This window comes from Calypte anna, chromosome 1 (assembly GCF_003957555.1).
Source record: "Calypte anna isolate BGI_N300 chromosome 1, bCalAnn1_v1.p, whole genome shotgun sequence".
Classification (NCBI taxonomy): Eukaryota; Metazoa; Chordata; class Aves; order Apodiformes; family Trochilidae; genus Calypte; species Calypte anna.
The window spans coordinates 6,292,862-6,320,259 of record NC_044244.1 but is presented as its reverse complement, the minus strand read 5'-3'; the positions used below and the strand labels follow the sequence as shown (position 1 = coordinate 6,320,259).

General features: G+C 41.8%; 1 protein-coding gene across 3 annotated transcripts; it reads right to left on the bottom strand.

The window, feature by feature from the left end:
• Positions 1–1,486: 1,486 nt before the first annotated feature.
• On the bottom strand, positions 1,487–26,965 carry PROSER2 (proline and serine rich 2). 3 transcript variants are annotated; one of them, XM_030469592.1, is made up of 4 exons: positions 26,708–26,965; positions 17,277–17,492; positions 6,147–6,402; positions 1,487–5,275 (listed from the first exon to the last, which is right to left on the bottom strand). In XM_030469592.1, exons 2-4 carry the CDS (start codon positions 17,454–17,456, stop codon positions 4,278–4,280), a joined length of 1,434 nt encoding a protein of 477 aa, XP_030325452.1. In that variant the 5' UTR covers positions 17,457–17,492; positions 26,708–26,965; the 3' UTR covers positions 1,487–4,277. The 3 variants fall into 3 exon arrangements, with proteins under 3 accessions (XP_030325452.1, XP_008491259.2, XP_030325453.1); XM_008493037.2 differs by having other exon boundaries at positions 6,150–6,402; XM_030469593.1 differs by lacking the exon at positions 26,708–26,965 and adding an exon at positions 20,782–20,878.
• Positions 26,966–27,398: the final 433 nt, after the last annotated feature.

Here is a 27,398-nt window from a genome sequence, read left to right as displayed (position 1 = left end):
TTGTGTGTGTGTGTGTGTGTGTGTGTAACAAGCACAGGAGTCAAAACAATGAAAGCTTTTGTGTAACCACTTTAAAGGCTGACAGTCACTGGGCAGCTGTGTGAGGCTTTACCCCACAGCAAAGGTGAGGCACTGTAATTTAAACTGAGTTTCATTACAGACAGAGCCAAGTTAAATTCTCTCACACTGGCTCCAGGCTGGAGCTGGACACAGTTATGAGGCCACCTGCCCCATCCTGGCTCAGACATCTCCCTGAGCCCCCAGGCAGCCCTGGAAGGGTTGGGGACAGGCTGCTAGACCTGCTGATCTTTTTGGCTACCACCACCATCCTGCCAGGGGGAGCAAAAAAGTAGCTCATGCAAATGGGAGTCAATATTTTTCTAGAGTGATTTCCATTCTGCCTTACAATGTGCAATACCTGGCATTTGGACAAACGCACACCACCACCTGTACTTAAGATACAAATAAAAATAAAATAAAATTTAAAAAATAAAAAATAAAAAAAATCCATCTTCAAAACAATGGCATTATTTCAAGGGTTCCAGCTGCTCCCAGGCACAACCTGGGGTAGTGGTATCACCAGTCCATCCAGCCTCCCAAGCAGGGCTGGAAGGCTTGAAGGACATGGGGCTGAAAGGCAGCCCTTACCCTGAGAGCCTGAGCAAAAAGCACCCACTGCCTTCTGAACATCTGTTCTGCTAAAGGTTTTATTATTGAAGCAAAGGTTATTAAATTTGGCTCTAAACCCTTCCTTACTTGAAATGGGACAAGTCCCTGTGCAATCTACCAACTCTATGTAGCACTTAATTAAGAAACCTTCACCTTTATACTCTCCTTGGCAGCATTAACCCCTCAATACATGCCAGTCAGCACTCTTAACCAAGGAACCATCCCAGCAGTCCTGATGTGCAAATATCCAAAGAGAAAGGACAGAAAGGCAGCAAACACACATGCACATGCTCAGAAAGGATGGGGAGGAATATTCTCTGAAGGAGAATTTTGTCCTGTGCAACAGGTAAAACTTCTACCCTCAGCAGGATCACAGTCACTCAGGGTAACACCTGTGGAAGGCAGGCATGGAAAGACAATTATGAGCTACTATTCTTTCATGTATACAATAGTCCTCCTGGAAAAGTCAATTTAATATTGGAAGACATTGCAGGGGCAAGGGGGGAGGGAAGGAGGACTTTTGCCTCCTTCAAACACTGTTCAGGATGGACTTCATCCCTGCAAGGACCCTGGTCACAGTTCTAGTAGCCCAAGAGTAAGGATACACCTCTCTTAGCAGACAATCCTCTTCCCCTTCCTTCCCCTCTCCTTCTTTTCCCATAGTGTGACAGGATTGAGCTCTGGCTCACACACATCCACAGCTGGAAATAGAAAAGTTATTCAATTATTAGCCAGCAAAAAACTAACTTCCCTCCTCCAAGAAAGATGCATACTACTGGGTGACAAAGAACATGATTCCACCTCCCATCAGCCATCATTTCATTGGTATTATCCCAGTTTAATAGATGATTTAATCAGATTTATGAAAGACAGTTGCCTCTAGCACAAAAGGGGGAAAATTAAAATCACAGCAACATATACACACAAAACAAGATACACAAAACAGAGCTAAATTTATATACATGTTATTAGCAGCTAGACTCTTTAACTTCATTTAGTACATGGCTTTACTTACTACAGTTTTAGGCACAGAGAAGAGTTTACCAGTAGGATATTTGCTATAATGAAGGGCCACAATAAATGCCTCATTCCACATCCTCTATGGCTAATGAAGATCTACCTCTCCCTTTCCACCAGTTGAGGATGCAGCCCTGCACAAAAAGATGAGAGAATATGATCCAGCTAATTCAGCATATCACAACTTTATACTTTAGATATTAAACATCTATTTATGGGGGTTTGCTTCTTTTTTTGTGCTTGTTTTTTAGCAGGGTCATGTTACAGACTTACTGAATAGGGCAGAATTTCAACTAAATAATTAGTGACAGGGTATTTTTCCCCATTTGCTTAGCATGGACTCAGCTGTAAACAACTCAAAAGAGAGCTGGAAAGAAATGATTAGATGTGAAGATTGCTTTGTATGCACCTCACATTTATAATGAAGAATTTGCTTTAACAGGATTTAAAATCACAAAGGTCATGAAACATTCAAATTTACTTAGCCAGTTATGTTAATAAATTATGATGTATTATCCATGTGTAGGACTCCATTCCAGGCTGCAGAGAAGCAGGTGCTTGGATCTATTTTATGTGCTTATCTTTCTGATTTAGGACTACAGACTCAGAGCTCAGTAAAATAGTATGTGCTTCACTCAAAGCAGACAAGAAGCCTTTTTTGTTTCAGCAACACTTCTCACATTTGATTATGCATGCATAAATGCTGTGCTAGACTGAGGAATGGCCACATACTTTAATTACTGATTGCTTATGTATAGAGTGCCTGTCACAATGAGCAACATGATCACTTACCCAGTGAAAAGGCTGAAAAGAATAACTACATAACAGACCCAGCCAGATACCATAACAACACAATTAAACATTTAAGCAGCAAGCAGATAACTTAAAAAAAAAAAATAATAATTAAAAAAAAACAACAAAAAAATTAACTTATGAGGCAGGTTGAGAACAATGCAGATTTTTCCTTCATGACAGCTTCATTTACAAGTACAGCTCAGCAAGTCTGAAATACTTTATCACAAGAACTACAAACTTGTTTATCACAGTTATGTCAGAGCTCCTTGCTGAAGGGTGTGTCAGTTTCTATTATAGCCACTCCCCTCCTCTTCTCCAAGGTTTATTACTCAGCTTCTTGGGAAAACGAGGAGGTTGCTTGCAGCTTTAGAAAGTGCAGAGAGTAAGTACGCTTTTCCCTTTAGAAAAAACCAAAACACAGAGAACTCAAACATGCAGAAATAACAGAAGGAAATTTAGCAGTTCTGGAGTTTGGCATTTGGTTTTAAAATGGCTATTCTGGATGGTTTTAGGTGTATAAAAAGGGAAGGGAATTTTAATGTGGAAGAGCAGCTTTGCTATATTAAAAAAAAATAACCCAAACATACCAGCAAATATATTTTTGGACTATCTTTAAAAGCATTGAGCAAAGGCAAAATAAACCAACTTGGACCTTTCAGGAGCAATGTGCCTTTACATACAGCTCTCTCCTGAAACTCCACTTAGCCTGCAAGAATTTTGGCTGCAACTTCTGTTATGCATTGGCAGGGCAGAATCAAATAAGGCTGTGAGGAAAGGATTATCAGGGCTGTCAAACTACTGGAAGATCAAATGACATTTTTCAGAAGTAACAGAACTTAAAATTGCTCAGTATAGCTTAGCCATTGTTCAAAAAGTAACTTTCTTCATGGAAACTTTTACTTAAAGGTAAGACTTTGGACAGCAGGTTCTCACATTTGGTACAAAGTTAACTTGTTCCTATGGCTTCTCTGCTATGAGATGGTCACAGGTAGAGAACAGCTGGGGTCACAGATTGTCTGGAGACTCTTTGGCTGTCAGGGTGAAAAGCAGCACATGGTGCATATCCTTGAGGCTTCTCTGGTGCCTCTCACTGGACACATTGGTCACTGGAGCATGACCAAGAAGCAGGTGGCAGGGAAGAAAGGAAAGACTTCAAGTGAAGCAGCAGAATGACAGGCACCCACCCAGAGCTTGGGCTGCTCAGCTGAGAAGGTCAAACCTCCCCTCTGTGCAGTCTTGAGCAGAGGACAGAGCAAGGAAGAAGACGACTCCAACACTGGTAGGGAATAAAGCCAAGCCAGATAGAGACACCAAAAAGTCATGTTTGTCACTGAACAAATTCCAGTTTTGACATCATATACTTAGCTCCCACAAGCAGACATGCATGTGGGCAAGGAAAATGGAGCTCTTGTTTTTGGCTTCAGAGAGGGCAAAAGAAGATTTGCCACAGTTTTCTATGTACAACAATACTGCACTGTACACTTCATTAATGAGATTCTGTCTGCTATAGTTCAGCATTACTTAAATATAATTCCTCTTAGTCACAAAAGAGCAACAGATGAGCATCTCTGTCAGAAGGAGAGCCAAAACCTACTGCTATACATGGCCATACATGGTGCCAGTCCTTCTGGGATAAGCACAAGTGGTCGTTCCACAGTATCTAGTACCTCCTTAGCTTGTCTGAAGCAGGGAACTTTCCCCTCGTCCAAACTGGATTATCCCAATCCCTTTGGAACTATTCTAGCACAAAACCATGCTATGACATCCCCCCTGTTGCCAAAACATTCCCATCCAAATTAGGCAGTCTCTTTCAGTAGCCCCAGTTTCCGGAGTGCCTCTCTCCGGGCTTCTTCTGTGGAGCCACGACCAGAAAACTTCACTGTTATCCCTTGGGATCGAAATCCTGAAGGTCTAGGCAGTGAACCTGATCTCCTCCTCATATCCAGGCTTACACTAGGCTGTTTGTTATCACTGAAACTTTTTTCAGTGTTCTGCTGCATGGTGCTGACCTTGTTAGCAGCAAGAGCTACCTCTGGTTTGATTGTTACGGTTTTGCCCATAGGAAGGAAAGGGCTGGGCTTGCTTTTTAAAATATCGTGGATGTTTTGATATCCATTTGGAACAGCATCTGCCTGTTTGGGCTGTACATCAAGCTGCTGAGTGCTTGGGGCATGGTCCACTTGGTCCTGAGCTGATTTTCCCTTAACCAGGCCCAGTTTTGTCAGGGCCTCATATCGTGTTTGCTCAGAGGAGAGATCCCTCAGGGAAGAACTTCTGTTACGTGACAAGAAGTCATTTTTCTGCAGCTTCTCCTCCAGTTCAGCTGCCAGAAAAGCTCCTCCATTGATGTTGGCCAACACCTGGGCTCTCCGTTCCTGGACATTAACTGCTGCTTTAGAAATAGTCTCATTGAACTCTTTGCCACTGACATTTGTTATGTTGATGTTGCTTGGGAAGCGGTGCAGTTTGGGTGCTGGTGCAGGAGGGTGCTTTGGAGCCACAGAATAATCACCATTGGCCACTGGGGTTTTCTTCCTGTCTGAATTCCCTTCCTTGAGGGCACTGGGGAAGCACACTCTGCTCTCCATCTGCTGCTCTGACATCTTCTGGGCCATGATGAGTGGAGTGGGGACAGAGCGAAGCAATTTCGGATGCTGCACGGGAGGAGGGGGTGGAGGAGGCAGAGGAAGTGTCTCAGGTACTGATGGTGGTGGTGGTGGTGCAGGAGGTTGTGGGGGAAGGTCAGCAGGTACAGCTGGCTTTGGGCTCTCAGTCCTCCATGTGGCATCCAACACTTAAAAGAAAAAGCAACAATAGTGTTAACTAAGTCTTCACACAGAGCAGAACACAAGACTTCTCTTCAACTAGGATTAGCAACAGTACTCCCCCATAATTTCTAGCTCAAACTCAGCCCACATGGCCAGAGGAAACTGTAACTGAACTTGTAGCAATGGGATCTTGTAGGTGATGCTATAGTTCAAATCACCAGACTTAGTGTGCTCACTAGAAGCCCTCTTTCTACCATTCACTCACAATCTGCATGTTGGCTTTACTGTATTACAATGGATGCTTTTTCTACAAGAGTTCTGCAATTCCTATTTATTGTAACAGCCATGAGAGGACACATTACATCCCACCATGTACCAGCTGACGAATCCAACCTCCAAAACTGGAGAGAAAAAACTCTATAGCATGAAGAAAACAACATACCATACACTATCTTGTCACAAACCTACTGATAGGATTCATGTGCCTTTCAGTCCCAACACAGAGTATCAGTAAACCCATCTGCCACCTTAAAACTCTTAGAGAGAGTCTTAAAAGGCCTTTGAGAGAAGCAGAGTAGATTGATGAACACCAGCCTGCCTTGCTGCAATGACTCTGTATAATACTCAGTTCTTTTACAACTCAGTCACTGGGTAGGGGACTGAGTCCAGCAACTTAATCATATGCATGACCTCCTTGAGGGGAAAAAAAAAAGTTACACAAACAGCACAGACTTCAAATGGAATTCAGATTTCTGAAATCATGATTCTTAGAGCTCCTGATGTGTAGCAGATTCACCTTGACACAGCAGGGAAGATACAGAATTAACTGTTTCTGTTGAGAACTGGAGTATGTCAGAGCTAAGCCAAAAGGAGAACCACACTTTCAAGAAATACTACTACCTGGTTCTGCATCTCTGGTGGGAGGGCCTTCATGGTCACTGCTTTCAGGTGTTGATTGTACTAAGTCAATGATATCTTCAGTCTCTGAATGACTGGACATATTTTCTTCTGTTGACCTTGGAGACTGACAGTGGATGCCACTGTCACATAGGACTGGCTCTTCCAAGTCATCTTCTAAGGCATCTATGGTTTCCTCAAAGAACATGAGAACATCCTGTTCTTCATGAGTTAAGTATTTAAGACTCTCATCATCCTATGGGGAAAAAAGAAAACAACACTGGAAAGATTAACACCCTACGGGTGAGAAAAGGTAAGCACACTGGCAGCAAACAGAAGCCCATTCTGAACACCAAAAGTGGCAGGATGAATCAGGCAGCAGTCACATCAGAAGCATCTACTGCTTGCTGTTTCATCCCTTCTCAAAGAGACCTTCAGCCACTACAAGGCAAGAGGGGAATAAAAAAAATCCAGGAGTTCACAGTACATTAGATTTGACTGAAGAATAGGAACTCATACTTAATCCTTTAAAGCTTTAACATACCTGAACTTGTTCAGCAGACAAAGTGTCCATTTGAGTTGAACCCAAAAAGAATTGCTAAAAGATCATAAAAGCAGACTTAATAAAACATCCAAAGCCAAAACAACCCCCCATGTTCCCTTTCAAGGGTTAAAACATCTTCAGGCTCTGAACTGGAGTAAGTGGTTTCAGTTGCTGTGTCAGATTCAGGGACAAGGCTTGGGAGCAGCACAGGAGGCAAAGGGCCATCAAGGACAGTGCCACATATTGGTCAATTTCCTTTCTGCTCTAGACCAAAGTGGGACTTGGCTTCCAGTGGCAGAGCTGGAGCTGAAATCTGTCTCTACCACTGCAGTCTCCAAGTTATCCAGAGTCATACTGTAGATTACAAAGTAGTAATAATAAGAAGGGAGAAGCTTTTTAAAGATTTCCCCTCTGAGATAGTGAAAGGACAAATTTAGAATAAATATGAAGACATCTTCCCTAGCAGTAAAGTGAGTGCCCTGGGCTATTTTCTCCAGCAGGAAACAATCCTGTAGACCACAGGAGTGATAAATAATCACTTGAATTAGCCAGTGTTCATTTTCTATGAGTCACTGCTCTTGATTAGCACAGCATCACTATGAGGAGCTGAGCAGCAATGCGCAAACTCGCTTCCACCTACACCCTGGGAAACATTTTTCCAGAAGCTTGGAGATGACAAAGAACGATTAGAAAAGGCACTATGTTAAGACAATGGATACAGGAAAAACATTTCCCAAGAGAACTGTGAAAATTCTGGAATGTAACAAAGTATTGTTGAAAAGTAAGTGAGGTTTTTTGCCTTTTCTGGACTGCATTTCTCTCCCCTCAGGCACATGCTGGAAACTTCACCATCAGTAACTTAACAAGAAGGCACCAGCAATGCAATACAAGACAAGACAATTCCCTTTCCCATCTCTATTCCTCACTTCTCCAAGGACATCTGGTTGTGCATACAGGTAGCAAAGCTACTTCTCAATGGAGGATCAGAGCAAGTTAGGTAAATTCAGGAAGGTATGCAGTGCAAATATCCAGGAGGGAGACATGTTCTTGCTAGGGCAGCACAACTTGCTTCAAACTCACCATGCCTGTTCAGATCATCTTATGTCAGATTAGAATAGAAAAAACTGTGTGCAGCTCTACCTGTTAACTCCTTGCACAAACCATGCTTTTATCCCCATCCCTGGCATGGAAAATAAGAACAATGTACCTCTGCAGAAAAGCAGGGCCTATAGATTAAGAACTGTGAAGCTCTGCCAAGTGGCAGCGAGTCTCTAAGCAGTCAAAACACTACACATGAGAAAATAAATCCTTTAGGGCCCTTAGTTGCCCTCTCCTGTGTAGCCAGTAGAACATTTTCCCTGTAAATAAATGAATGACATACAGCAGACAGACAGTTCAGACACTTCAGGACAGGTTTACTTATCTGTGGCTGCAATCATAGAAACACAGCAGTCTTCAGCCACAGCAGCATTTTCTTTAAATCAGAAGACTGAAACTTGCAGGGAAATACAGATTTGGTGTCAACAAGAGGCCCATTCTTTAACCCCATTTCTAGAGGGTCAGATTTACTGGCATTGCAGTGACCATGGTTTTTGATGGCTGGGCAGAGGTGTGGGTACCTGTAGCTTCATCTTACCATCCACAGTGCATTATCAGAATAAGTAACTTCTTCCAACGTGCAGCAAAACTGCTACAAAAGCTTGAATTTGGATCTCATTTGCAACTGCCTATTTAAAGCACTAACTTAAAAGGCTGATGTACTCCACAGGTCAAACCCACTGCGTGGCAGAGCTCAGTTTTCAAAGGCCAAGGAAAGTTTTACAGCTGCACTTGAAAAAGAGACAGACAAGCCTTTTTTTTTTTTTCCCTTAATGGATGTTGCAATCTCCTTCCTTCCCCACCCAAATACTCATAGGGCTGCTATGTCTAGTAGGCGAGAGAATGACAGGAAAGGAGCTGTTGTTAGGTAGGTCCTAGCTGGAGCTGAACAGAACTCCAAGCAGCTTTTGTTGTGGGTGAGCTCACTGCAAGTGCCAGACTTCCTCAGGCAAGGGGGAAAAAAAGGGGTTGTGTTTAAGAGGTTGATGGTGGAAGCAGATTCAGAGCACCATAAAGTACAGAAATGACTGCACCACACTTTGCTCATGTAAAAGAACATTTCCCATATGAGCTTAAGTCGTTTGACCAAGAACTGAGCAAACCAGCATGTGAACTGAAGCAAAAGGCTGGCAGAAGTATCTCCTTCCATCCCTTTTTGTGCTGCAAGACTGAGCACTTTTCCATGCTAGGTGAGATGTGCAGGACTGGTCAGCAGAGCTCTGCATGACTGCCCATCCCTCATGGATTTTGCTGAAATGAGCAGTTTCCACTTAGGCAAGGGATCCAAAACCACTGAGCATCCCCTTTGCAAACACATTTATAGTAAGTGGTGCCTATATTTAAAAGGCCAATCTATCTCAGCATTTTGGTCTCATTCCTCATGCAGTTTTCCTTAAAGATAAAAAAACATCATGTTTCCTCAAAAAAAAAAAAAAAAAAAAAAAAAAAAAGACAGCAGCACTGGAGAACAGGCAGGATTATGGCAGGTCACCATACTGAGATGCAAAGCAGCCAGCCTGGCTAGAAACCCCCTCAGGCGAGGCATGTTTCAGTTTGAGACAAGGAAATAATCCCATTTTAGACACACAAGCATGGTGAAAATAAACCTACTCGAATTAGTCAAACCAAAGGAGCTCAGAGATGTAAAGCAAGCAGTGACTTGCTTTACCACTGCTCTGAGAAAATTGATGTATTATAAAATGGTCACTTGTAGAACCTACACTAAAGCTTTCTGAAAGATGGGAAGAACTTTTTTGTAGTCAGCTGGTGCCAGTTTTAACTAAAGTTACCAAATATACTTGTAATTGGTTTATTTTTCCACATATTTCAAGTACTGAAACAGTTCATATTCTTTCTGGGCTGGTTTTCTGGGCCTCCTTTCTCCTTGAAGAATCTGGATTTTCAGCAGGCAGTCTTTTCAGCTACTCAAATTATTCACCTCATACTTTCCACCAACTTAATACACAAACACACCTTCCAGAATTAAGTCTCCCATATACCCCATGCTATTGACTGTAAAGCTACTGACAAAAGGTAACCTAAATTCAAAACCTAAAAACTGTGCCTTAGCTGAGGATTAAAGTCTGCTTGGACAGAAGAAATTTGGGATGCACACAGCTGAAATAGCTGAGTATGCTCAGCTGGCATTAATATTTTAGATCCCTATGCAGCCAAATATTTCCTGCTTGGCACAAGGAGGAAAGAGTATGTTATGACAGTCTTTGGTGTAAAAGGGGAAAAAAAAAAGAAGAAAAAATAAAGAGGAAAACAACAATCTGTTTCACAGAAAAGATCCGTTTCCTATCTCTTCAAAAGAATGACTTAATATCAGAGGCCCACAATTTTTCCCATGAATCTGAAGAAATTCCTAACATCCAGACCTAGAATCCTAAGACCAGCACAGCTTTGACAGAAAGAGAACAGCAGGGAGAAGAAAAAAAGGAAAAGCCATCTGCAGTGGTTTAAAAACAAAACAGAAAAAAACCCAAAACCAACCAAACAAAAGACCTAGCCAACCAATCATTCTTCTGAAAACTGCTAGAAAACCAAATTACATTAGCCCTTTCAAACAGTTACACTTTGATTAGCAAAATACCAGGAGAACAGTGGATTCAACTGATTTATCAAACACTTGAGTGCCAAAGAGGCACAGGTCCATGGGAGAGAAAGTGACAACATGCTTCTCAAAAAACCACAGAGGGAGCAAACTATTCTAATATGTAGGAGGAAGAGAGCAATGTGGCACCACTTAGGCCTCATCCTGCCTAATGGCAAGGCAGGCAGTGAGAAGAAAGGGGGAGAAGGAAAGCCCTGCATGCAGGAAGAGTACAAGAACAGGGACAGAAACTTCAGCACAGAAGAAAACCCAAGTACCTCTGATTGTATTTACAGAGAAGGGAAACAGAATAGATCTTGACTCTGCATTGCTTAAATTGGAAGGAAGTGGATTACAAATAAGAACAACCACAGAGGACCAGAGCAAGAAGGCCACTGAGCTCAGCATCTTCAGTCCCCTGCAGTCAGAGGGCAAGGGGACAAAGTTGGGGGCAAAAGAATTGCTGTGGATTGGATGAATTTTTATTTTGCCTCCCTCCACCTTTCTGGTTTCCAGCAATCCAGGGTTTAAGGACTCCCCAGTTGCACTCACATCTGGGTACTTAATAGCCCTTAATGAGCTTTTCTAGCATGAATTCATCTTATTGTTTAAGCCCATTTAAATGGCTGGCATTCACAGCATTCTGTGGCAATGAGTTCCAGAGTTTAATTGTGTGCTGTGTGAAAAAGTACTTCCTTTACAACCCACTATCTGATGATTTTGATAATACCATTTCATTTGGTGAAGATGTCTATAATATTGAATGTTGTTTTCTTCAGTTTATTTACATAATTGTACCTGTGTGCTTCATAATAGTTAGCAAGGCATATAATCAATACACCGTAATTTAGGAAACAAATTATCTAGAAGAATTTAAAAAATAAACCAGATGAACTGAAATCAAACTGATGAAATTACTCCTAACCTACTTTTAAAAAAGCAAACTAAAGCAATTCACAGTGTACCTAAACTCTAAAGACATCTCTTTGGTTATCAAAGTTACTCTGATCAGCTTATAATGTCTTTGTCCCATTAATTTCAGTTAGAACAACATTGAGAAAAATGGGGAGACATTTCAGGCAAAAGCCACTGCACACTTCTTACAAAAATCAAGTAATTTTATGTCAATCTCATTTCCCATGACAGCATGACAGGCCAGTAGGCATATGCATGAGACGTTTTGATTTGAGGGCTTTATTATGTGGTCCCCCAAAATGTTCACTCATGAATAAGGAATCAAGTCCTAAATTAAGTTACTGCAAGTTATCAGTATAACTGGGGGATGGGGGAGAGACTTATTTTTGAGAAGTATCATAATGCATCACAAATTGACTCAAAACCAGACAAGCCCAGAGCAGATTTATTCCTAACACCTCTGATACTTATCTGATACTTTACTATCAGCAGGAGACAATTAACATGGTACCTGTTGGTGCCCTTTTTCTGGAAAATGTAGCTGCAAAGTATTAGGTAGGTCAGAATCAGATCTTCATGAACCACATCAGTATGCTCATAGTCCACAAAATGAAACTCAGTGAAAAACACATGACTACAGAGTTCTGAACAATGGCTAAGTGGCAATACAAGACAGGAGAATTTGCAAGTGGGTTTAAGTGCTGTGAAGAAAGTGCTGTTCAGGTATGTGAATGTCATCCTGGGATATATTAACCAGGGTGATGAAGTAACAGCACATCCTTATTCAGAACACAGTTTAGATTCAGTCACTGAACTTTGGAAAAGATGCAGCCTAACTGGACATGGTCCAGAAAAAAGCCAGGAATACTGCAAGTTTAGCTGCACAGAAGACTGGAAGAGAAGAGCACATTCTGTTTCAAAACAAGGAAGAACAGGTGGTAGGTAGATGCAGTACTGCATCTGTTTCATTATATAAAACACTGACCACTGTGTACTGAAGGCAAGACAAATTAAAATTGGCTTTTGTATTATAGAAACTCTAATCCAAGTGTTGAAAAATAAGGTACTGGAGTACAAAGAAATAGCTCTGGAAGTTCAGGAATGCCTGTCAGTGAGGGTTACAGAGTAGAGCTGCCCACCTGCTGGAATAATCTTTACCTACCAGATCCTGTTTTGAAGAATGATAGTTTACAGATCCTGAATGCACATTCCTTGCTAGGAATCAGCCTCTTCACCTTAGTCGTGGTCCCAACCAAGAAGTCCCCAAGCCCCTCTTCCTCTCTACTTCTTGCCCTGCTGGTAGGAATGATGGCTCTTATTTTTTAAAGTGGGTGAAACACAGCACAGCTCACCCCACACCCTGTAAGAAATGCTGCCCCAAATCAGCTGTATCCATAGAAAGTATCAAACAGTCATAAAAATTCTTCTCATTTTATTTTTGTTACTTGGCAAAGTATTTGGAGATGGTGAGAGACCCTGTAGCACAGTGAAGCCTGCAGAGTATCAGCATGAAGGGGGAGCATGTAGCTGAAGTGCAGCTCAGCATCAAGAGACTCTGAACACTCAGATTGTGAAAGAAAAAAAAAAAAGGTGGCAGTGGGCTAACAGACAATCTGTCCTTTTTCAGTAACTTCTAAAACTCCACTGGATACCAAGGGCCTCTTCAGAGAGGCTGAGGCAAAAAGATGGTAACACAGTGCACTTAAAAGATCATACAGGTTGCACTTAAATTGCCTCTACTTACCCCAAAAAAGGATAAAGATCATAGCAACTCATTTTTAGGCTCAAGAGACATCATAACTACAAAATAACCAGGCTGACCCTGCTTAAGTGGCTGAGGATGTGAAATAAGACACAGACACCTCAGACTACTCATGAGATACTTGGTCTTCTATCTATGCAACCAATGCTCAAAATGTTTCCTGTACTGCACAATGTGTCTGCTAATGACAAACCATCTTCAGTGACTGGGTATTAAGTCTTGTTAGGGCCACAGAGGAAGCTTGTTAATACACAGAATCAGCAAGACATCTTTTTACAATTATGTCCACCTGCCAATTTAAACCAGTCCATCACTGACCAAAATAAATGGTCTCTTGACCAAATTCTGGAGGTCACCACTGACACCAAAAGAGTAGTAATGGACTGTGGCATGAACTGAGAATCTGTCTGAAACAAAGGAGAAAAATACACCTCCACAGCATGATTCACTGAGATTACCAAGAACTTACTATCCCTCAAACTCATTAGGATACAGAAGATACATTAAAGTTGTAGCAGCCAGACCCAAGGTACTGACACACTGGGTCAGTATTATTACTGGTATAGTGCAAAGTAGCAAAGTTCACTTTGGGTACAACCAGAACCTTCTGGTATAATTTTCATAGTTGATACTATTGTCCTAGCATGTTATTCACACCTAGAAACACAAGTAGTTACTCATGGCTAAGAATACATGCACAATACAATTACCAAAGGGAAGCACTGAAAAAGACGGACTGGCTTCAAGTTGATTTGTGCCTGTTTAGTCATAGGACCAAGGCAAATTGATAAAAAAAAAAAAGGTAGAGTTTTACCCCTAAATTAAGTGTCCTTACATATTGCACCCACATTCACTGCAGGTTAAGTCCCACACCATGTATCAGGGAGAGTCATTCAAGAATGAGTTTTGGAAGCAGACAGAATGTTCTTGTTTACCCTCCTCTCCCTTGGACAGAGCAACTGATGCCATGTATGGAGATGGTACATTTGTCCCATCCTCCTGCCATGGCCTTCACTGAAAAGAAACCAGAATATATGTGCAAATTTACATCCTCATGTATAAGAGCTCTTATGGTTAAGATACAGAGAAAAGCTGGGTGGAGAAAACAGCTTTAGATGAATGGTAAAAACATCAAGGCAAACATTCTTCCCATTTAAATGTAGGACCTTGTTCTTGTCTGCAGCTGCTGTGATAAATTTGGCAGCAAAAATACAAACCAGAACATCTGTCATTTATATGGAAAAATTCTACTAAAATCAAGACAGGACAGCAGCACCTTGCTTTCCACTTAACAAAAGAAACCAGGCTTTAAGGACTGCAATTGTCAAAAGATTTAACTAAAAGCACTATTGTGTAGGTAAAAAGCTGAGAAAACTGGCAAAATGAAACTCAACTGACAACAACTGCCTGGCATGAATCACACACACAATTTTAAGACCTTTCCAGCACATGGCAATTCATGTCCATCTCCAAGTTGTTCCTAAGCCAACAAAAGCAGTTCCACAGCAAGTAACACCAGCACAGACACACAGTAAGCAAAAACAGCCAAGAGTCAGCCAAACCAGCTCTAAGCAGCCAACATAGGCTAAAGCCAGCCCAAATGTCTGCCTCTATTATCACATCCCTAGGTTTGTTTGGATTCCACAGATGCAATACAAAGGTTATATTTAGTGACTAATATAGTTTGACACAGAGAAGCTTAAGAGCCTCTTCTTTGTAATCAAGTAGGAAGAAATCTGCAGCAGTACAGGCCTGTTATAAAAACACAGCTACACTCTCTTCCTTTTCAAGGTCATTTAAAAAAAACTTGAGTCAACCCTGAGCTGACTTGTTAACATCTTTAGGTGAACAGAGCCAAAAAAGCAAAAAAGGAAGAGGCAAGTAAGTCTGTGGTTGCTTGTTTCAGGGCTAGGAAGGTCTGGTATGCCTGAAAAAAAAAAAAATCCCTTCCAAATAATTGCTCTAATAAGAAATTTCTTGTTTACACAAAATTACCTGCCCCCTGCCTCTCTTGGCCATCAAGACTCCATCTTCTAAACTTTCTCAATCAAGTTAAGGTCTCCAGGAGAACATTCCAGCAACTAGCTCTTCCCCTTATGAATCCCCAGATACTTAGTGGGGAAAAAAAATTAAAAAAAAAAAAAATCACTTTTAACACAATTACACAGGGATTTAGAAAAATAAATATTCAAAGAATACTGCTTTTTATCTTGTGCATGGCTACAGCCTGTTTCAGTCCTGAAAAGGTAAAAGGTCTCAGTTGATGGAACAATACTGTTTTCTTCCATCAGATCACAAAAAGGAAAGATCTGAGCAGCACTGAAGACCCGAGTCCTATTCACTCAATTACAACTGCCAGAATTTCCTTCATATTGAGTTTACCATAGAACCCCCTCTTAAACTCAGAAATTCATATTATGCCTTTATTGAAAACAGTTCCCACTCCCCAACCTGTTATTCCACAAATGGTAGTTGTCAAGACATATCAGACATGCTACCTACTGTGCTGCTGGAAGAACAGTCATGAAAGGGGATTTACAGCACCAGAATTAAACTTGCTGGTACATGCTCCACTTTCTTCATGTGCAAACTCAAACAAGACCAACTAAAGGCTTCAGAAACTTTTGCTGATGCTCAGGTCTGATGGGAACTGCCTAAACCTGCAGCCAATCTTTACTCCATCTCTATCCTACTGCATTACAGAATAGGAAGGGTTTCTAATTCTAGCTGATGCATCATCATACAGGTTCTCCCATGGTAAGATCTGGTTACATGCAGGGAATCTCTGTCATTTTCTGACACAGCAGACTCAGGATGAGACTTTACAAACAGTGATTTATAGATAGCCTCCTAATTCAGTACAGATTTTTTCAAAATGACCAGACTTATGATTGCCACTGCAGTTAAGAGTAAAATGCATGTAAACATGACTGGCTACTAGCCTGATAAGCTGGAAAACTGGAGTCAGACTAATGCATAAAACCTCCTTGTAATTCTGCATAAAAATTAAGTTGTAATTCTTTAACCAAGTGTAACTCCCACTGTAATTTTCTAAGATCCAATCAGTTTCCATATAATAAACAACATACTCCAAATACCTGAGCCTATGTGGTGTACTTGGCTACTTTCTCAACCTCTCTCACTCTGACCCTCAGCAACTTCATTCTAGAGCAGATCAGAAACAGTTAAGGGACTAAATTAAGTAATACTTGTTTTGTGTTTTAACTAGCAACACAAGCTGCCTTAAGGATACAGCAGAATATTACCGAGTTGTATTTTCATTATAAACAACCAAGAAGGAATACACTTAGAATTACCTCCAATACCAAAAAATCTCAAAGAGTAGCCAAAACACTAGACATTTCTTAGATATGCAGATAAATACAGGTATCAACTAGACAGTTTGTTACTTTTCATCACTTACTTTTACAACAAACCACTAAAAGGAAACTTGCAAGGGAAGACAGAGGGAAAGATAGGGAAAGCCTAACTTCATAATTAAGGCAAGGCAGATACTTAGATTACCACTTAGGGAAAGCATGTCTGCTGGAGTCTCTCCTCAATTAAAAATGGATGGTTTTCAAATGGTTGAAAAAACTTTCAAATTATGAAAAAAAACATGCAAAGAACCATACCTGCTTTCTAGGCTTAGGCTGTCACAGTACAAACAGTGCTGTTGAGATCATTGGCTGAATCACCCTGCTAATTGGAAAAATGCAGAAGTGCATCCTACTCCCTCAATTACTCACATGCTATTTAAATGGCCACACACTCATTCAGTGATGTGAAGACAGTTTTGTTTATGGTGACATATTTGTTACTCACCTAATTATATGAAGGTGGAATAAGCTAAGACCTTCATTCGGGAGTGTCAACAAGGTGCTTAAGCAAGAAAAAAAGAGTATAGAACCAATGCTATTCTTAAGTTCCTGTACAAACTACTCACAAAACCAAAGGCACAGACAAACACTGAACTGCACATGGCCAGAGAGAAGCACACTCCAAGCTCACTGAGCCAATCAGACCAGAACAACAAGCTGCTGGACCAGATTAAAATAGTTCTTTCTGGCCGTTCAGTTTGTAAATGACCAAGATCACAAGAACCCATTTAGGACTAGAAATGGCAAACATCAACACTCAAAAGAAAGTTTAAAAAAAAATCCTCTGATGTGAATAAATCTACTAATGTACTGCTAAGCATCATAAAACACTTACCAAAGCAACACTTCTGCACCTAGCTTGGCTGCCATGATTCTCCACACTGCTGCCCCTCTCCATGCTCCCAAGTGTGTGTTTTGGAGATTCTTCTGATGCCATTTCAGGGGAATCTGACAGGAGGTTTCTAGGCATCACACTCTCTTGATTTACCAATCCTGATGAAGTGCAGAATGCCATCAAGGTATTACGTAGGGCTGCTAGCTTTATTCATTTCTGAAAGCAGAAAACAATGTGTTATATGCAAATTTGGTCTTCAAAATACTTCAAAAGGAATGAATAATAAAAAGTAAACAAAAAGATCACATGCAAGCTAATAAAGGGCACATCTTCATGCTCTGGAACACATCTATAACCTATGGGCACCTCCTCAAAATCAGCCTTATTTCTAAAAGGTGATTTTAAAATCCTACACTGCAAGGTTCTATACCCCATCTAATGTGCTTCCAAACCAGATGTTTACGTTCACAAGCATGGCCACTGCGTACACACATGTCCTATAGATTTAGTTTGTGCTCTCCATAATAACATTTCATTAACAGTAATAAAATCCCATGGGTTGAGATACCACCTGACCCAGTTCAAATATCTTAATCTTTACTACCTTTTAGGCAAGACTTTTATTTATTGCAACACATGAAACAGAACCCTGCTCATTTCTTAACACTGCTGCAGTTCATGTGTTATTGAAGCAGCTCTATGCCAACTATTGCTGGTGAAAAGATCCACAAAGAGAACTTAGTGCCATTTTTGCACCTTCACACTACATTGCAAAATTGCATTTTTAAGCTTACAGTGCTTTTATTTCACTCAGCCATGAGGAAACGGTGTTTGTACATTTGGAAGATGCTTACTGGAGCAGACACACACACCAGCACTTACTGAAGAAAAAGCCCCCAGTTTTTAAAGCCATCCTAGTGCTCAGTTCTGTAATACTTCTCTGAATTGTCATCACCTCCCAAAACACTCTGGCAAAATTTCTTCCTTCATTCTCCAAGTACCACAAAGACAGAAGTCATTCTTTTGCACTAACAGCACAGCAGGAGGGAAAAAAAGTAGAAACAAGCTCTTCTCTTACTCCAATATGTTAAAATGTCCTTCACAACAAGAAATTGCCTTGTTCTTTAATAGCCCACCCTCTCATCCTGCCCATGATCAGGACACAGCCATGATGCACTCCCCAAAACAGTTGGATCTGAGGTACCACATTACACACATCCAGCTGGGAACTGGATACCATTACCCTGTCACTGTACAAATGAAATGAGATGGTCCTGCTTCCCAAGTGCTTCTCCCTTTATTACAGTTCAAGAGGTGACATGAGAAGCAAAGTCAAGCCTGCATTTCCAATTCAATTGGATTACTTCTCCTTCCTCCCTACCTCTGTCAGCTGAGGGCTGAGAAACTAGAGCCTCCTGGTAAGCTGATTAGTGTTTCATAGCAGGGAGATAACATCTGCCAATACCCAGCAACAATTCCATCCTGTTGATCATTTCCTCCCAGGAGCAGGCTATGGCATGACCAGAGGTAGGTATGAACTTCATCTATGCTGTAGCACCAACATGTGTCCTGTGGGAAGGCCCCCACACAATGTGCTTAGGCTGCAGTCCAGCAAGTCTTGGAAGCACAATACACACAAACAGAGCACTGTATGGCCACAATAAAAGCATCCAATACCCTTTCTTCCAAACATTAGGTCTGATGATTAAGATTTAGCCTTGCTTTTACATAAAAGGAACTTTCTTCCTTTCTTCTATTAATAACACTAGCTATAAACAGATACAATGCATCCTCAGGGTAATGGTGTTTAAGTGATGCCACAGAGGCAGAAACTTGCTCTTGATCCAGGTTTTCAGAACCACAAGACAGGCAGACACCAGAGCACTGCAGCAGCTGCTGCACCTCTGGTTGCCACACACCCCGGTTCAACCCAAAAAGCTGCAGAAAAGAGCAGCCCGAGTCCAGAACACCCTCTGCAGCAGCAGCTCCATCCACCACAAACCCTCTGGCACTGAACAGCTACCCACAAACACAAAATTATCATTTTTAGAAGGCAAGACTGTCAGAGAAATTGCGACATCTCAAATTCACAGAGAACTCACTGACTTCAGATTTTATTCCATGATTTTTAAAGTGAAGTTCAGATGGAACAAAAAGTGTTTTCCTTGGGAGGGGCCCACTAGAGGCAAGTATTCCTACTGACATCCAGCATCAGGTGAGTATTGTTTCTCATCAGCACTTTTAAACTGCAGCCCCAATTCCTACCCAGGTGTCCCCAGTATAAAATGGATATGCCATGTTTGTTTAGCCCCTCAGTGATGTCTGACAGACAACTATTAGATTTCCATAATTATACTCAAAACACAAAACTTTGTCAACATTTTATAGATTACATTATGAGAGGTCATAGCTCCAGATTACAACATATCATAGAAAAGACCCATATTTAAAGACTAATCAGATGAAGATATTAATCCCATTTATTTGCTTTCACCAACAGCAAAACCACAGCATAACTGGTCTAAGCTTTGTAGTGGGCTACCTGCATCCAGGACAGCAGGAACACCCAGATTCAGTAATATTAAACATCAAAGCCACAAGTTCTAAATAACAACAAATAACTCTGCTTTCAGCAAGCTCCTCTTACTCATTTTGGTGCTCAGGCTCAGATGTTTTACAAAGCTCCTGAACAATCAACAAAGGCAGTGACTGCAACTGGTTTAAGAGAGCCACCCACACAAGATTAAGTGGAAAGCATTATTGTTCTTGTGTTATAAACTGTGGCTTTTTTAGACGTTTTACTCATTTCAGAAAAGCTGGGGAGCTGTGCAATATGCTTGTGAGCCTGCAGAAATGGGGTGGGGGGAAGATCTTTTTCCCCTCCTATCTTTCACATAATCTTTAACACTTCAAAGATACACATCAGTAAGATCATAACCCCTTCATATATATTATTTCTTCTCCACTTTGTTGCATTTTTCATGCTTTAAGGGAGAAACTTTTACACATTTCTACAGTGCTTAGTGCAGTTACAGCTGATGGGAGTTGCCCTGCACTGCTGCAACACATACAGCACGCTCTATAAATTCCCCTTCTAACCATGGCTAATGCAGAAGTCCCTTTACACCTTCTATATCCCCTCCACCAAGGAAAAGACTCTGGATTTAAGACAGAAATAGCTAAGAATCTACTGAATTTCAGTGGGATCACCTAGGTAATAAGCAAAGGTTCAAAAATAAGGTAAGCACCCTCAGAGAGAGCAACAACAGCAGGATGATGGGTGGTTGTTGTTCCTCCTGACCTTCAGAGATGAATTAAATATGAAAGTTGTTTGCAACAGGATTTGTTGCTTGGTCTATTCAATGCATCATAGTGGGAATTAATTTTTGCTTAGTTTAAGAGATGTGTGCCCATACTATTAGGGATTTATTAAAAAGAAAAAAAAAAAAGAAAAAAAATCAGACCATGATACAAGAGTGCAGAAGCATGACAGGAACAGTACTACCTGGAGAAAAGATCCCAAATATTATGCCAACAAGGAATGTTAGGGCAGCTGTGATTCTATCAGCTGAAATGATCACTTCTTGGTTACACTAGGACTGGCCTTCATGAGATCTGAAACAATACAATAGCATATCATGCATGTTTGTCAGAAGGTGGGAGGAGGAAACTGACATTCTGAAGCTGACATTGAATTTTACCTCTAAAGATTTAATTTTGCTTTGACAGAGACACACAATTCAGACTATTAAGTTGCCAAAGATAAGGTATGGTCTGTCCTTTTAAAATGGGTATTTTTTACAGTTTTGCTCACTAAGATTATTCTCCACCAAAATTCAATACTAGCATTTAAAAGGGACTGTTTCTGTAGTAGCAGGGGAAAAAAAAGTGTATTTATAAACCTTCTTGAAGACTAGCCTAATAGGCAAAAAGATCAATCATGCAAAAATGGAAGCCATTTAGAGGCTAAAAGTTCACCACTAGGTAAGCCAGGAGCCAAAAGCCAGCAAGCAGACAGCATCACCCCATTTACTGCAAGATATACTTAAGGGAAGTAGAGTCAACAACCTGCAGAAAGTTATACATTTTTAAAAGGGCACAATATCAGTCCCTCCCTTCACTATACACATGATTTCTGGAATGCTCTTTGCATAAAAGATCTTCAGGCTACATTTCTAAGCCCAGACTGTACTCTGAGCATCACACACACTTTGCCTGTTCTTAAATAGCTATTTCTCAGTGAAACAGCTGCAAGAGAATAGCTGGCCAGTGAGCTTCAAGGTTTGTTTAATCTGTCAGCTGCAGAGGTACCAATGCACACACTCAGCTCCGTAGACAGTCAGGCATCTTGTACTCCATAGTGTGCTCAAGCTGGGAGAGTTTAGCACCTGGAAAAAGCACCTGAAAGTACTCAGAGGTCACTCAAAGGGTTACTGCAAGATAGGTTTTATAAAAACGAGGGTAGAGGGGAAAATTTAAGACCTGCATCTCCATTAGTCTCTGGCAGCAGCAGATGCTGAAGGAGGAGTATGTAAAACAAGGCAAGGAGAGAGTGGGGATTCATTCAAATTCCTGCAAGTTATGGTGAAGAGACCACGGGGCTTACCAAACCAGGCCTAATAACCTGGTGAATTTTTCCTTGTATTAAGTGCTCCTGCAACATACCTTTAAACCTGCTGTACAAGATCACAGCTAAACAAAACCAACTGGCCCATGACAGGTCTTCACTAAACCACTGCTGTTATAGACTCCTCAAAATGAACTGATCCAGTATCGTGGGCTTATTTCCTCCTTATGGACAGAGCTATCAGCAATTGAATTCTTCTCCTCTCCTTCAGTGGAAGAAATACAGAGTAATCCTTCAACTTCAGAGGCAACCCACAACTTGCCCTTGTGATACATAGTAAGATTGAAACTCTCTGGTAGAGGAACAGACTAAGTGACAATACTGCCTACAAAGGACAGACCTCTCAGACAAGTTGACTAACCTAGGAGCACGAGATGGCTGAAGAGATATAGCTTTGAACACACACACATCAAAAAAAAAAAAAAAAAAAAGAAAAAAGAAAAAAATCAAGACAGTAAATTTCTAAGCTGTTCTTACAGAAAGAATCAGAACAAAACTGAAGCAAGAGCTGACAATGTTTAGAAACCAAGGTAAACCAAAACTGTCCACAGTTAAATTCTGACTTTTCTTCTCCACAGCACAGGTGCAGATGCTGATGATAACATGCTAAACTATTCTAGTTTGATGAACACTCATCTGCTCAAGAAAACTCCTGTCTATCCAAAGCAGTCATGGCTATTTATCATCCAGTAACCAGGAAATGTTCCTGATATTGTTTAGAGAGGGACTGTCACCATAGTACAGCCAGCCAAATAGAAATGATGACCATTAAAAAAAAAATATTACACCCTACTTGCCCAGTCTGTGACAGTATGGTCCTCTACAGAAGAGTCAGGCCACTGGAACTTTCATAGACACTTCCTTGAATGTAAATTCAGGCTGAGATTTCCAGAATTGATGTCAAATAAGTTTGTGCAGTGTTTACTCTCATGGCAGCCCAGGCCAGGCACACAGCTACAACCAAACCAATTACAGTGCTAACAACCGTGGGGGACTCCCAGAATTCAAGAGAATTTAATGCAAGTAACCCAAATATTTTGTTTTAAACTTTCTGGTTTCAAACTTCTCTGCACGCTGAAGAGCTGCAAAATCCGTTAAGTTTTTAAACTAAAAACAAAGATTCTCTCAGTCCTCTAAATCAGAGAGCTGGAGCCTCAGGAAACACACTGAATGTCATTCATACAACTCACACTAGAATTTGCAAGAGCTGCCAACAGTGAAATAATTAATCCTGTGTACATAAGTTTTTAAAAGAACTAGATGGGCAAGGCACCAATTCAGTAAAACTGAAAACCAGCTGACTCCACGAGCATATTTCATCACACACTTCAATGGTTTGCTGAACTGGATTTCAAATTAACTGTAGCAACCACTTAAAAAGAAAGGAAACAATCACAAACCAACATTCTCCTCACCTAAGTAATAATTCCATTACTACACTGAATTTTCGCTCGGAAACAATGCTTAAGGTCACACCTTTGACCACATTAATCCAAGCCTTAAGACACCAGAAAAAGAAGGTTCAGTGCTGGGCTTCATTTTTAACTGGTTTTTCTGGATTTTCAGTAACAGCCTTTTTAGGGTTTTTGAGACCAAATACTTTAGAAACTGTAGTTACCTCTTGAAGATAAGCACAAGACCTTCTGCAAAATGCATCATCATCTCACCATCCTCTCTGCAGTGTTTGGGAAATGCTGCTGCTTTTAAAACAGACAGGGGAACACCAATGCAGGATTTGATGATGCTAAGCACACTGCTCTGCCTTCAAGACAAAATTTCGAGGGGAAAAAACCTGTGAAACATGTTTTCAAACATCTTTGCCTTATTCCCTGCAAGCAAGCTCTGCCCTCACTTCACTACATCAGCAGCTTCAAGTGAATCCTGAAGTGAAGGCTGGTGCCAAAGGTTCAAATACAACACTGGATTAAGTCACCAGCAGAAGATCCCCAAGAGCTCACATTTCCCACGCACTTACAGTGACAGAATCCCTCCCTGCCCCAACTAAAAATAAAACTACAGCCAGTGACAAGTAGTTACTTTTCTTCAGATTAATGTATTACCCAAGGAAAATAAGGCTCTCTCTGGTACTCTGCAGTTGAGATTTGATAACTGGTATCTGCTCAGTGGGAAAACTACATATGATACCCTGAGCTGACTTTTCCAGGATTATATGGAGCTTCAGACACCTTCAGGTGATGGTCAAGGTCTCCTCTGACTTCAAATGTCAAATTTCAATAAGGAAAGAACCCAATTCTTTTAAAGTTCCTCTTTTTAAAGCTCTCCTGTTAACATCAAGGTGGTGCTACTATCTACAACAGCCAACACTTCAGAAACATGCAATATACATAAACACTTTCAGGCCCAGACTCCTCTGTAATTAGACAACTTCTGTCTTGTCACAGGTGTACCATCACTGGGGTTTAAGGTTTCATTATGCAACTACTGTTACAGTCATAGCAAAGGTGAACCAAGTCCTGTTTTACAGAGTATTTAAGGCAGCAAGATAATTTTCAGCCCCAGTGCACTTGTGTCACAGCCTCACAGCTAATTTTAGGTTGCTCTCCCAGGTTTCTTTTTGTGACTGTTGTGCTGGTATTGGGAGGAGTATAGAACACATCTGAGGCACACAGCACTGGCAAAAGAGAGCAGTAAAGTCTTGCCCTGGATGTCCCTTGGGTACAGGGATAATCAATATACACTCACTTGAAAAGAATATCTTCAGGCAGTTAGTTACACTGGAAATTAAAATTCCTTGCTTTTTACTTTTTAATTAAAAAAAAAGAAGAGGCAAGAGGACTTGGTAACAGTGTTTGACACAGCCTGGCTGGCTGGCTTTGAAAGCCACATTCATATGCTCATTTATTTTCATGCTCCAGTATTCTGGAAGGTCAGTCAGCCTGAGACTTGTCAACTGCTCAGGAGTTAAGTTGTTCCAGTTACTGTATCCAGCAAGCAATCCCCTCTGCCAACATTCTTGGTTAATATTTCTCTCAGAGGCATGCAGAGAAAAAGCAGCTATGACCAACAGGAAGAGAAGATATTTACTATTTACAAAATAGAGAATTCTAATATAGAATCTCTCTGTCTCTTTTCCAATGTTAGGCATTACTTGTATGTCTGGTCATGAAACTTCCTTTTACTTGCTGTAAAAAAACCAAACAAATCCCTAACAAGATGCATCTGGAAAAATCTATTCACTTCTGAGAAATAATTAGTATCTACATTTCTTGGAGACATGAGTGACCAACATTTTTTTTTTTTTTAGTGTTTAAGCACCAGCTCCCCACTTATACAGCAGTAATTACTGCAAAGGAAGCAGAAAAGCCACAATCATTATTCTCCATAATAATATCTGCACAAGGAAGTCCATCTGCTGCAATGCTGCACTAGCCAAGGATCTGTACAAGATTCTTAAAATACCACTTTTTTTTATTAACCTAAGCCAGAAATTGTGAAAGCTTTTAAAACTATTACTTATGCTTTAGGGTTTAGAATGAAGTCTTTCCTTCTGTACCCTTCGTAAGAAGAACAGGAAAGAAAATAATAATTACTTGCACTTCTGGTACTTGTTATAGTTTAAAATCCTTGCAAGATTTTTAGAAAGAGACAACCTGCTCCAAATTTCTTTCCCATTTCACCTGCATGCTTGTTACCACAGGAATGCACTCCTGCTACACCCCTGCTCAGAACCAAGCACAACACAGCTCCACATCCAGCTACCTCCTCTGCATGCCACGCTAAAACAAAAACTATTCAGGAAACAAACCCTTGAGACCCTGGATCACCGAAAATCCCGAGAGTTTTTAAAGCTGTGTGGGTTTTTTTACCCACACTAAACCTTTCCTGAGCTACCTACGATTATGATCCTGAGCACCAGCCATCTCACGCTTGCCTGCTCCAGATAGAAAAGGCACCTGACAGAGGGTAGAGGAAAAAAAAATAAAACACAAAACCAACAGCATTTTGAACTAGAATCTGCTACTGCTTAAGCCAAACGCTTTTCCAACGGGAACATTAAATTGCAGACAGTCAGAAAACAATGAGGAATAGGGCAGCTCTTACCCATCACCCTTAGTCAGTAACAGCCTATATCCAAAGTTTTAACAATGCAGGGGTACGAAGCCTTTCCTTAACTCTCTTTTCCTGTTTGTTTTTTTTTTTTTAAGTTGCCGGTTGGCACATGCAAATTGCTTTGGGCAGGATATGATGGGGAAAAACAAGAAACCCAAGGGGGAAAAAAAAAATAAGAAAAATAACCCTCAATACCCAGCTCAATACTGAAAAACTAAGCTTCACATACAGCAGGGAGCTAGGAGTAGTTTTTCTTCTTTCCTCCTCCGTCCACCGAACTCAGGGCACCCCCAAGCACCCCTCCGGAGCTGTGCCCATTCCCCTTCCCGCTGCTCGGGGGGCAGGAACCGGGGGGCAGGTCAGGTACCAGCCCACCGCCCAGACCCGCCTTGGGGGAAGGGAGGGAAGAACGAGGCGAGAGCCCGCGCAGCTACCGCGAGCAGCCGACGTCCCAACAGCAGAAGGGAGGATAAAAATAATTAAACACCCATTAGTGAGTAATATGACCAATATCGAAGCATTCCTATCGACGGCTGACAAACACGCGGCGGCCTCTCCCCGAAGGGGCCGCTGAGGCACACGGAGCGAGGGGTAAAAGCGGAGCGGCGGGAGCTGCTGATCGCCTCACGCCAGCCCTCACCCCTAAACCCCACTCCGGGGAGCCCAGGACCGAGGAAGAGGGGAAAGCGAAGATCCTCGGAGCCGGAGCACAGAGAGGGGAGCCCGCACTCACCGGCAACGAGGAGCAGTCCGCACCTCTCCCAGCAGGGGCAGCGAAGGGCGAAGTGATGAAGGGAAGGGAGCCCAGGCAGAAGAGAGCAGGTGGCCGGAGCAGCACCTCCGATCTGACGCGGGCTCTCCCAAGCTGCCGGCCCCCGAACTCATGCGCATTGCGCCGGCCACCACCCACGGCGGGCGGTTAAAGCGGCGGGCACAGCGCCAGCTCGGGCGGGTTCGTCCCGTGTGGGGAGCGTCGGCCCGGTGGGGCTCCGCCCAGCTCGGGCGTCTTTGTCCCGGGCCCTCTTGGGGAAGGCTGTGGGGCGGGAATGTCTCCTTCTTCCCTCCTGTTCCAGAGGCAGCCTGCGGTATCGCGCGGGTTGAGGGGCGATTCGCTGGCAGCCCTGAGGTAAAACCCTGCCCAGCCGTGCCCTGCCCCTCAGGGCGGCCCTGAACGCAAGGGGTAAATGGTGTTGGATCGGGTGTCTGCGGGGCTTGTTCTTCCGCTGAGCTACTGGGAACTGTTGGGGGGAAAAAAAAAGTGAAAATGGGGAATTACTTGGCCTGACGCGTGCCCTGCCTGAACCTCCGTCTTGAGTGAGGAAAAGGAGTTAACAGCGTGCCCTGTTAATCTGTGTTACCCATGTGTAATGGCCACTTGCTTATTGCTAATATCACATCATGCTCACTGGTATTTATCAACTAAT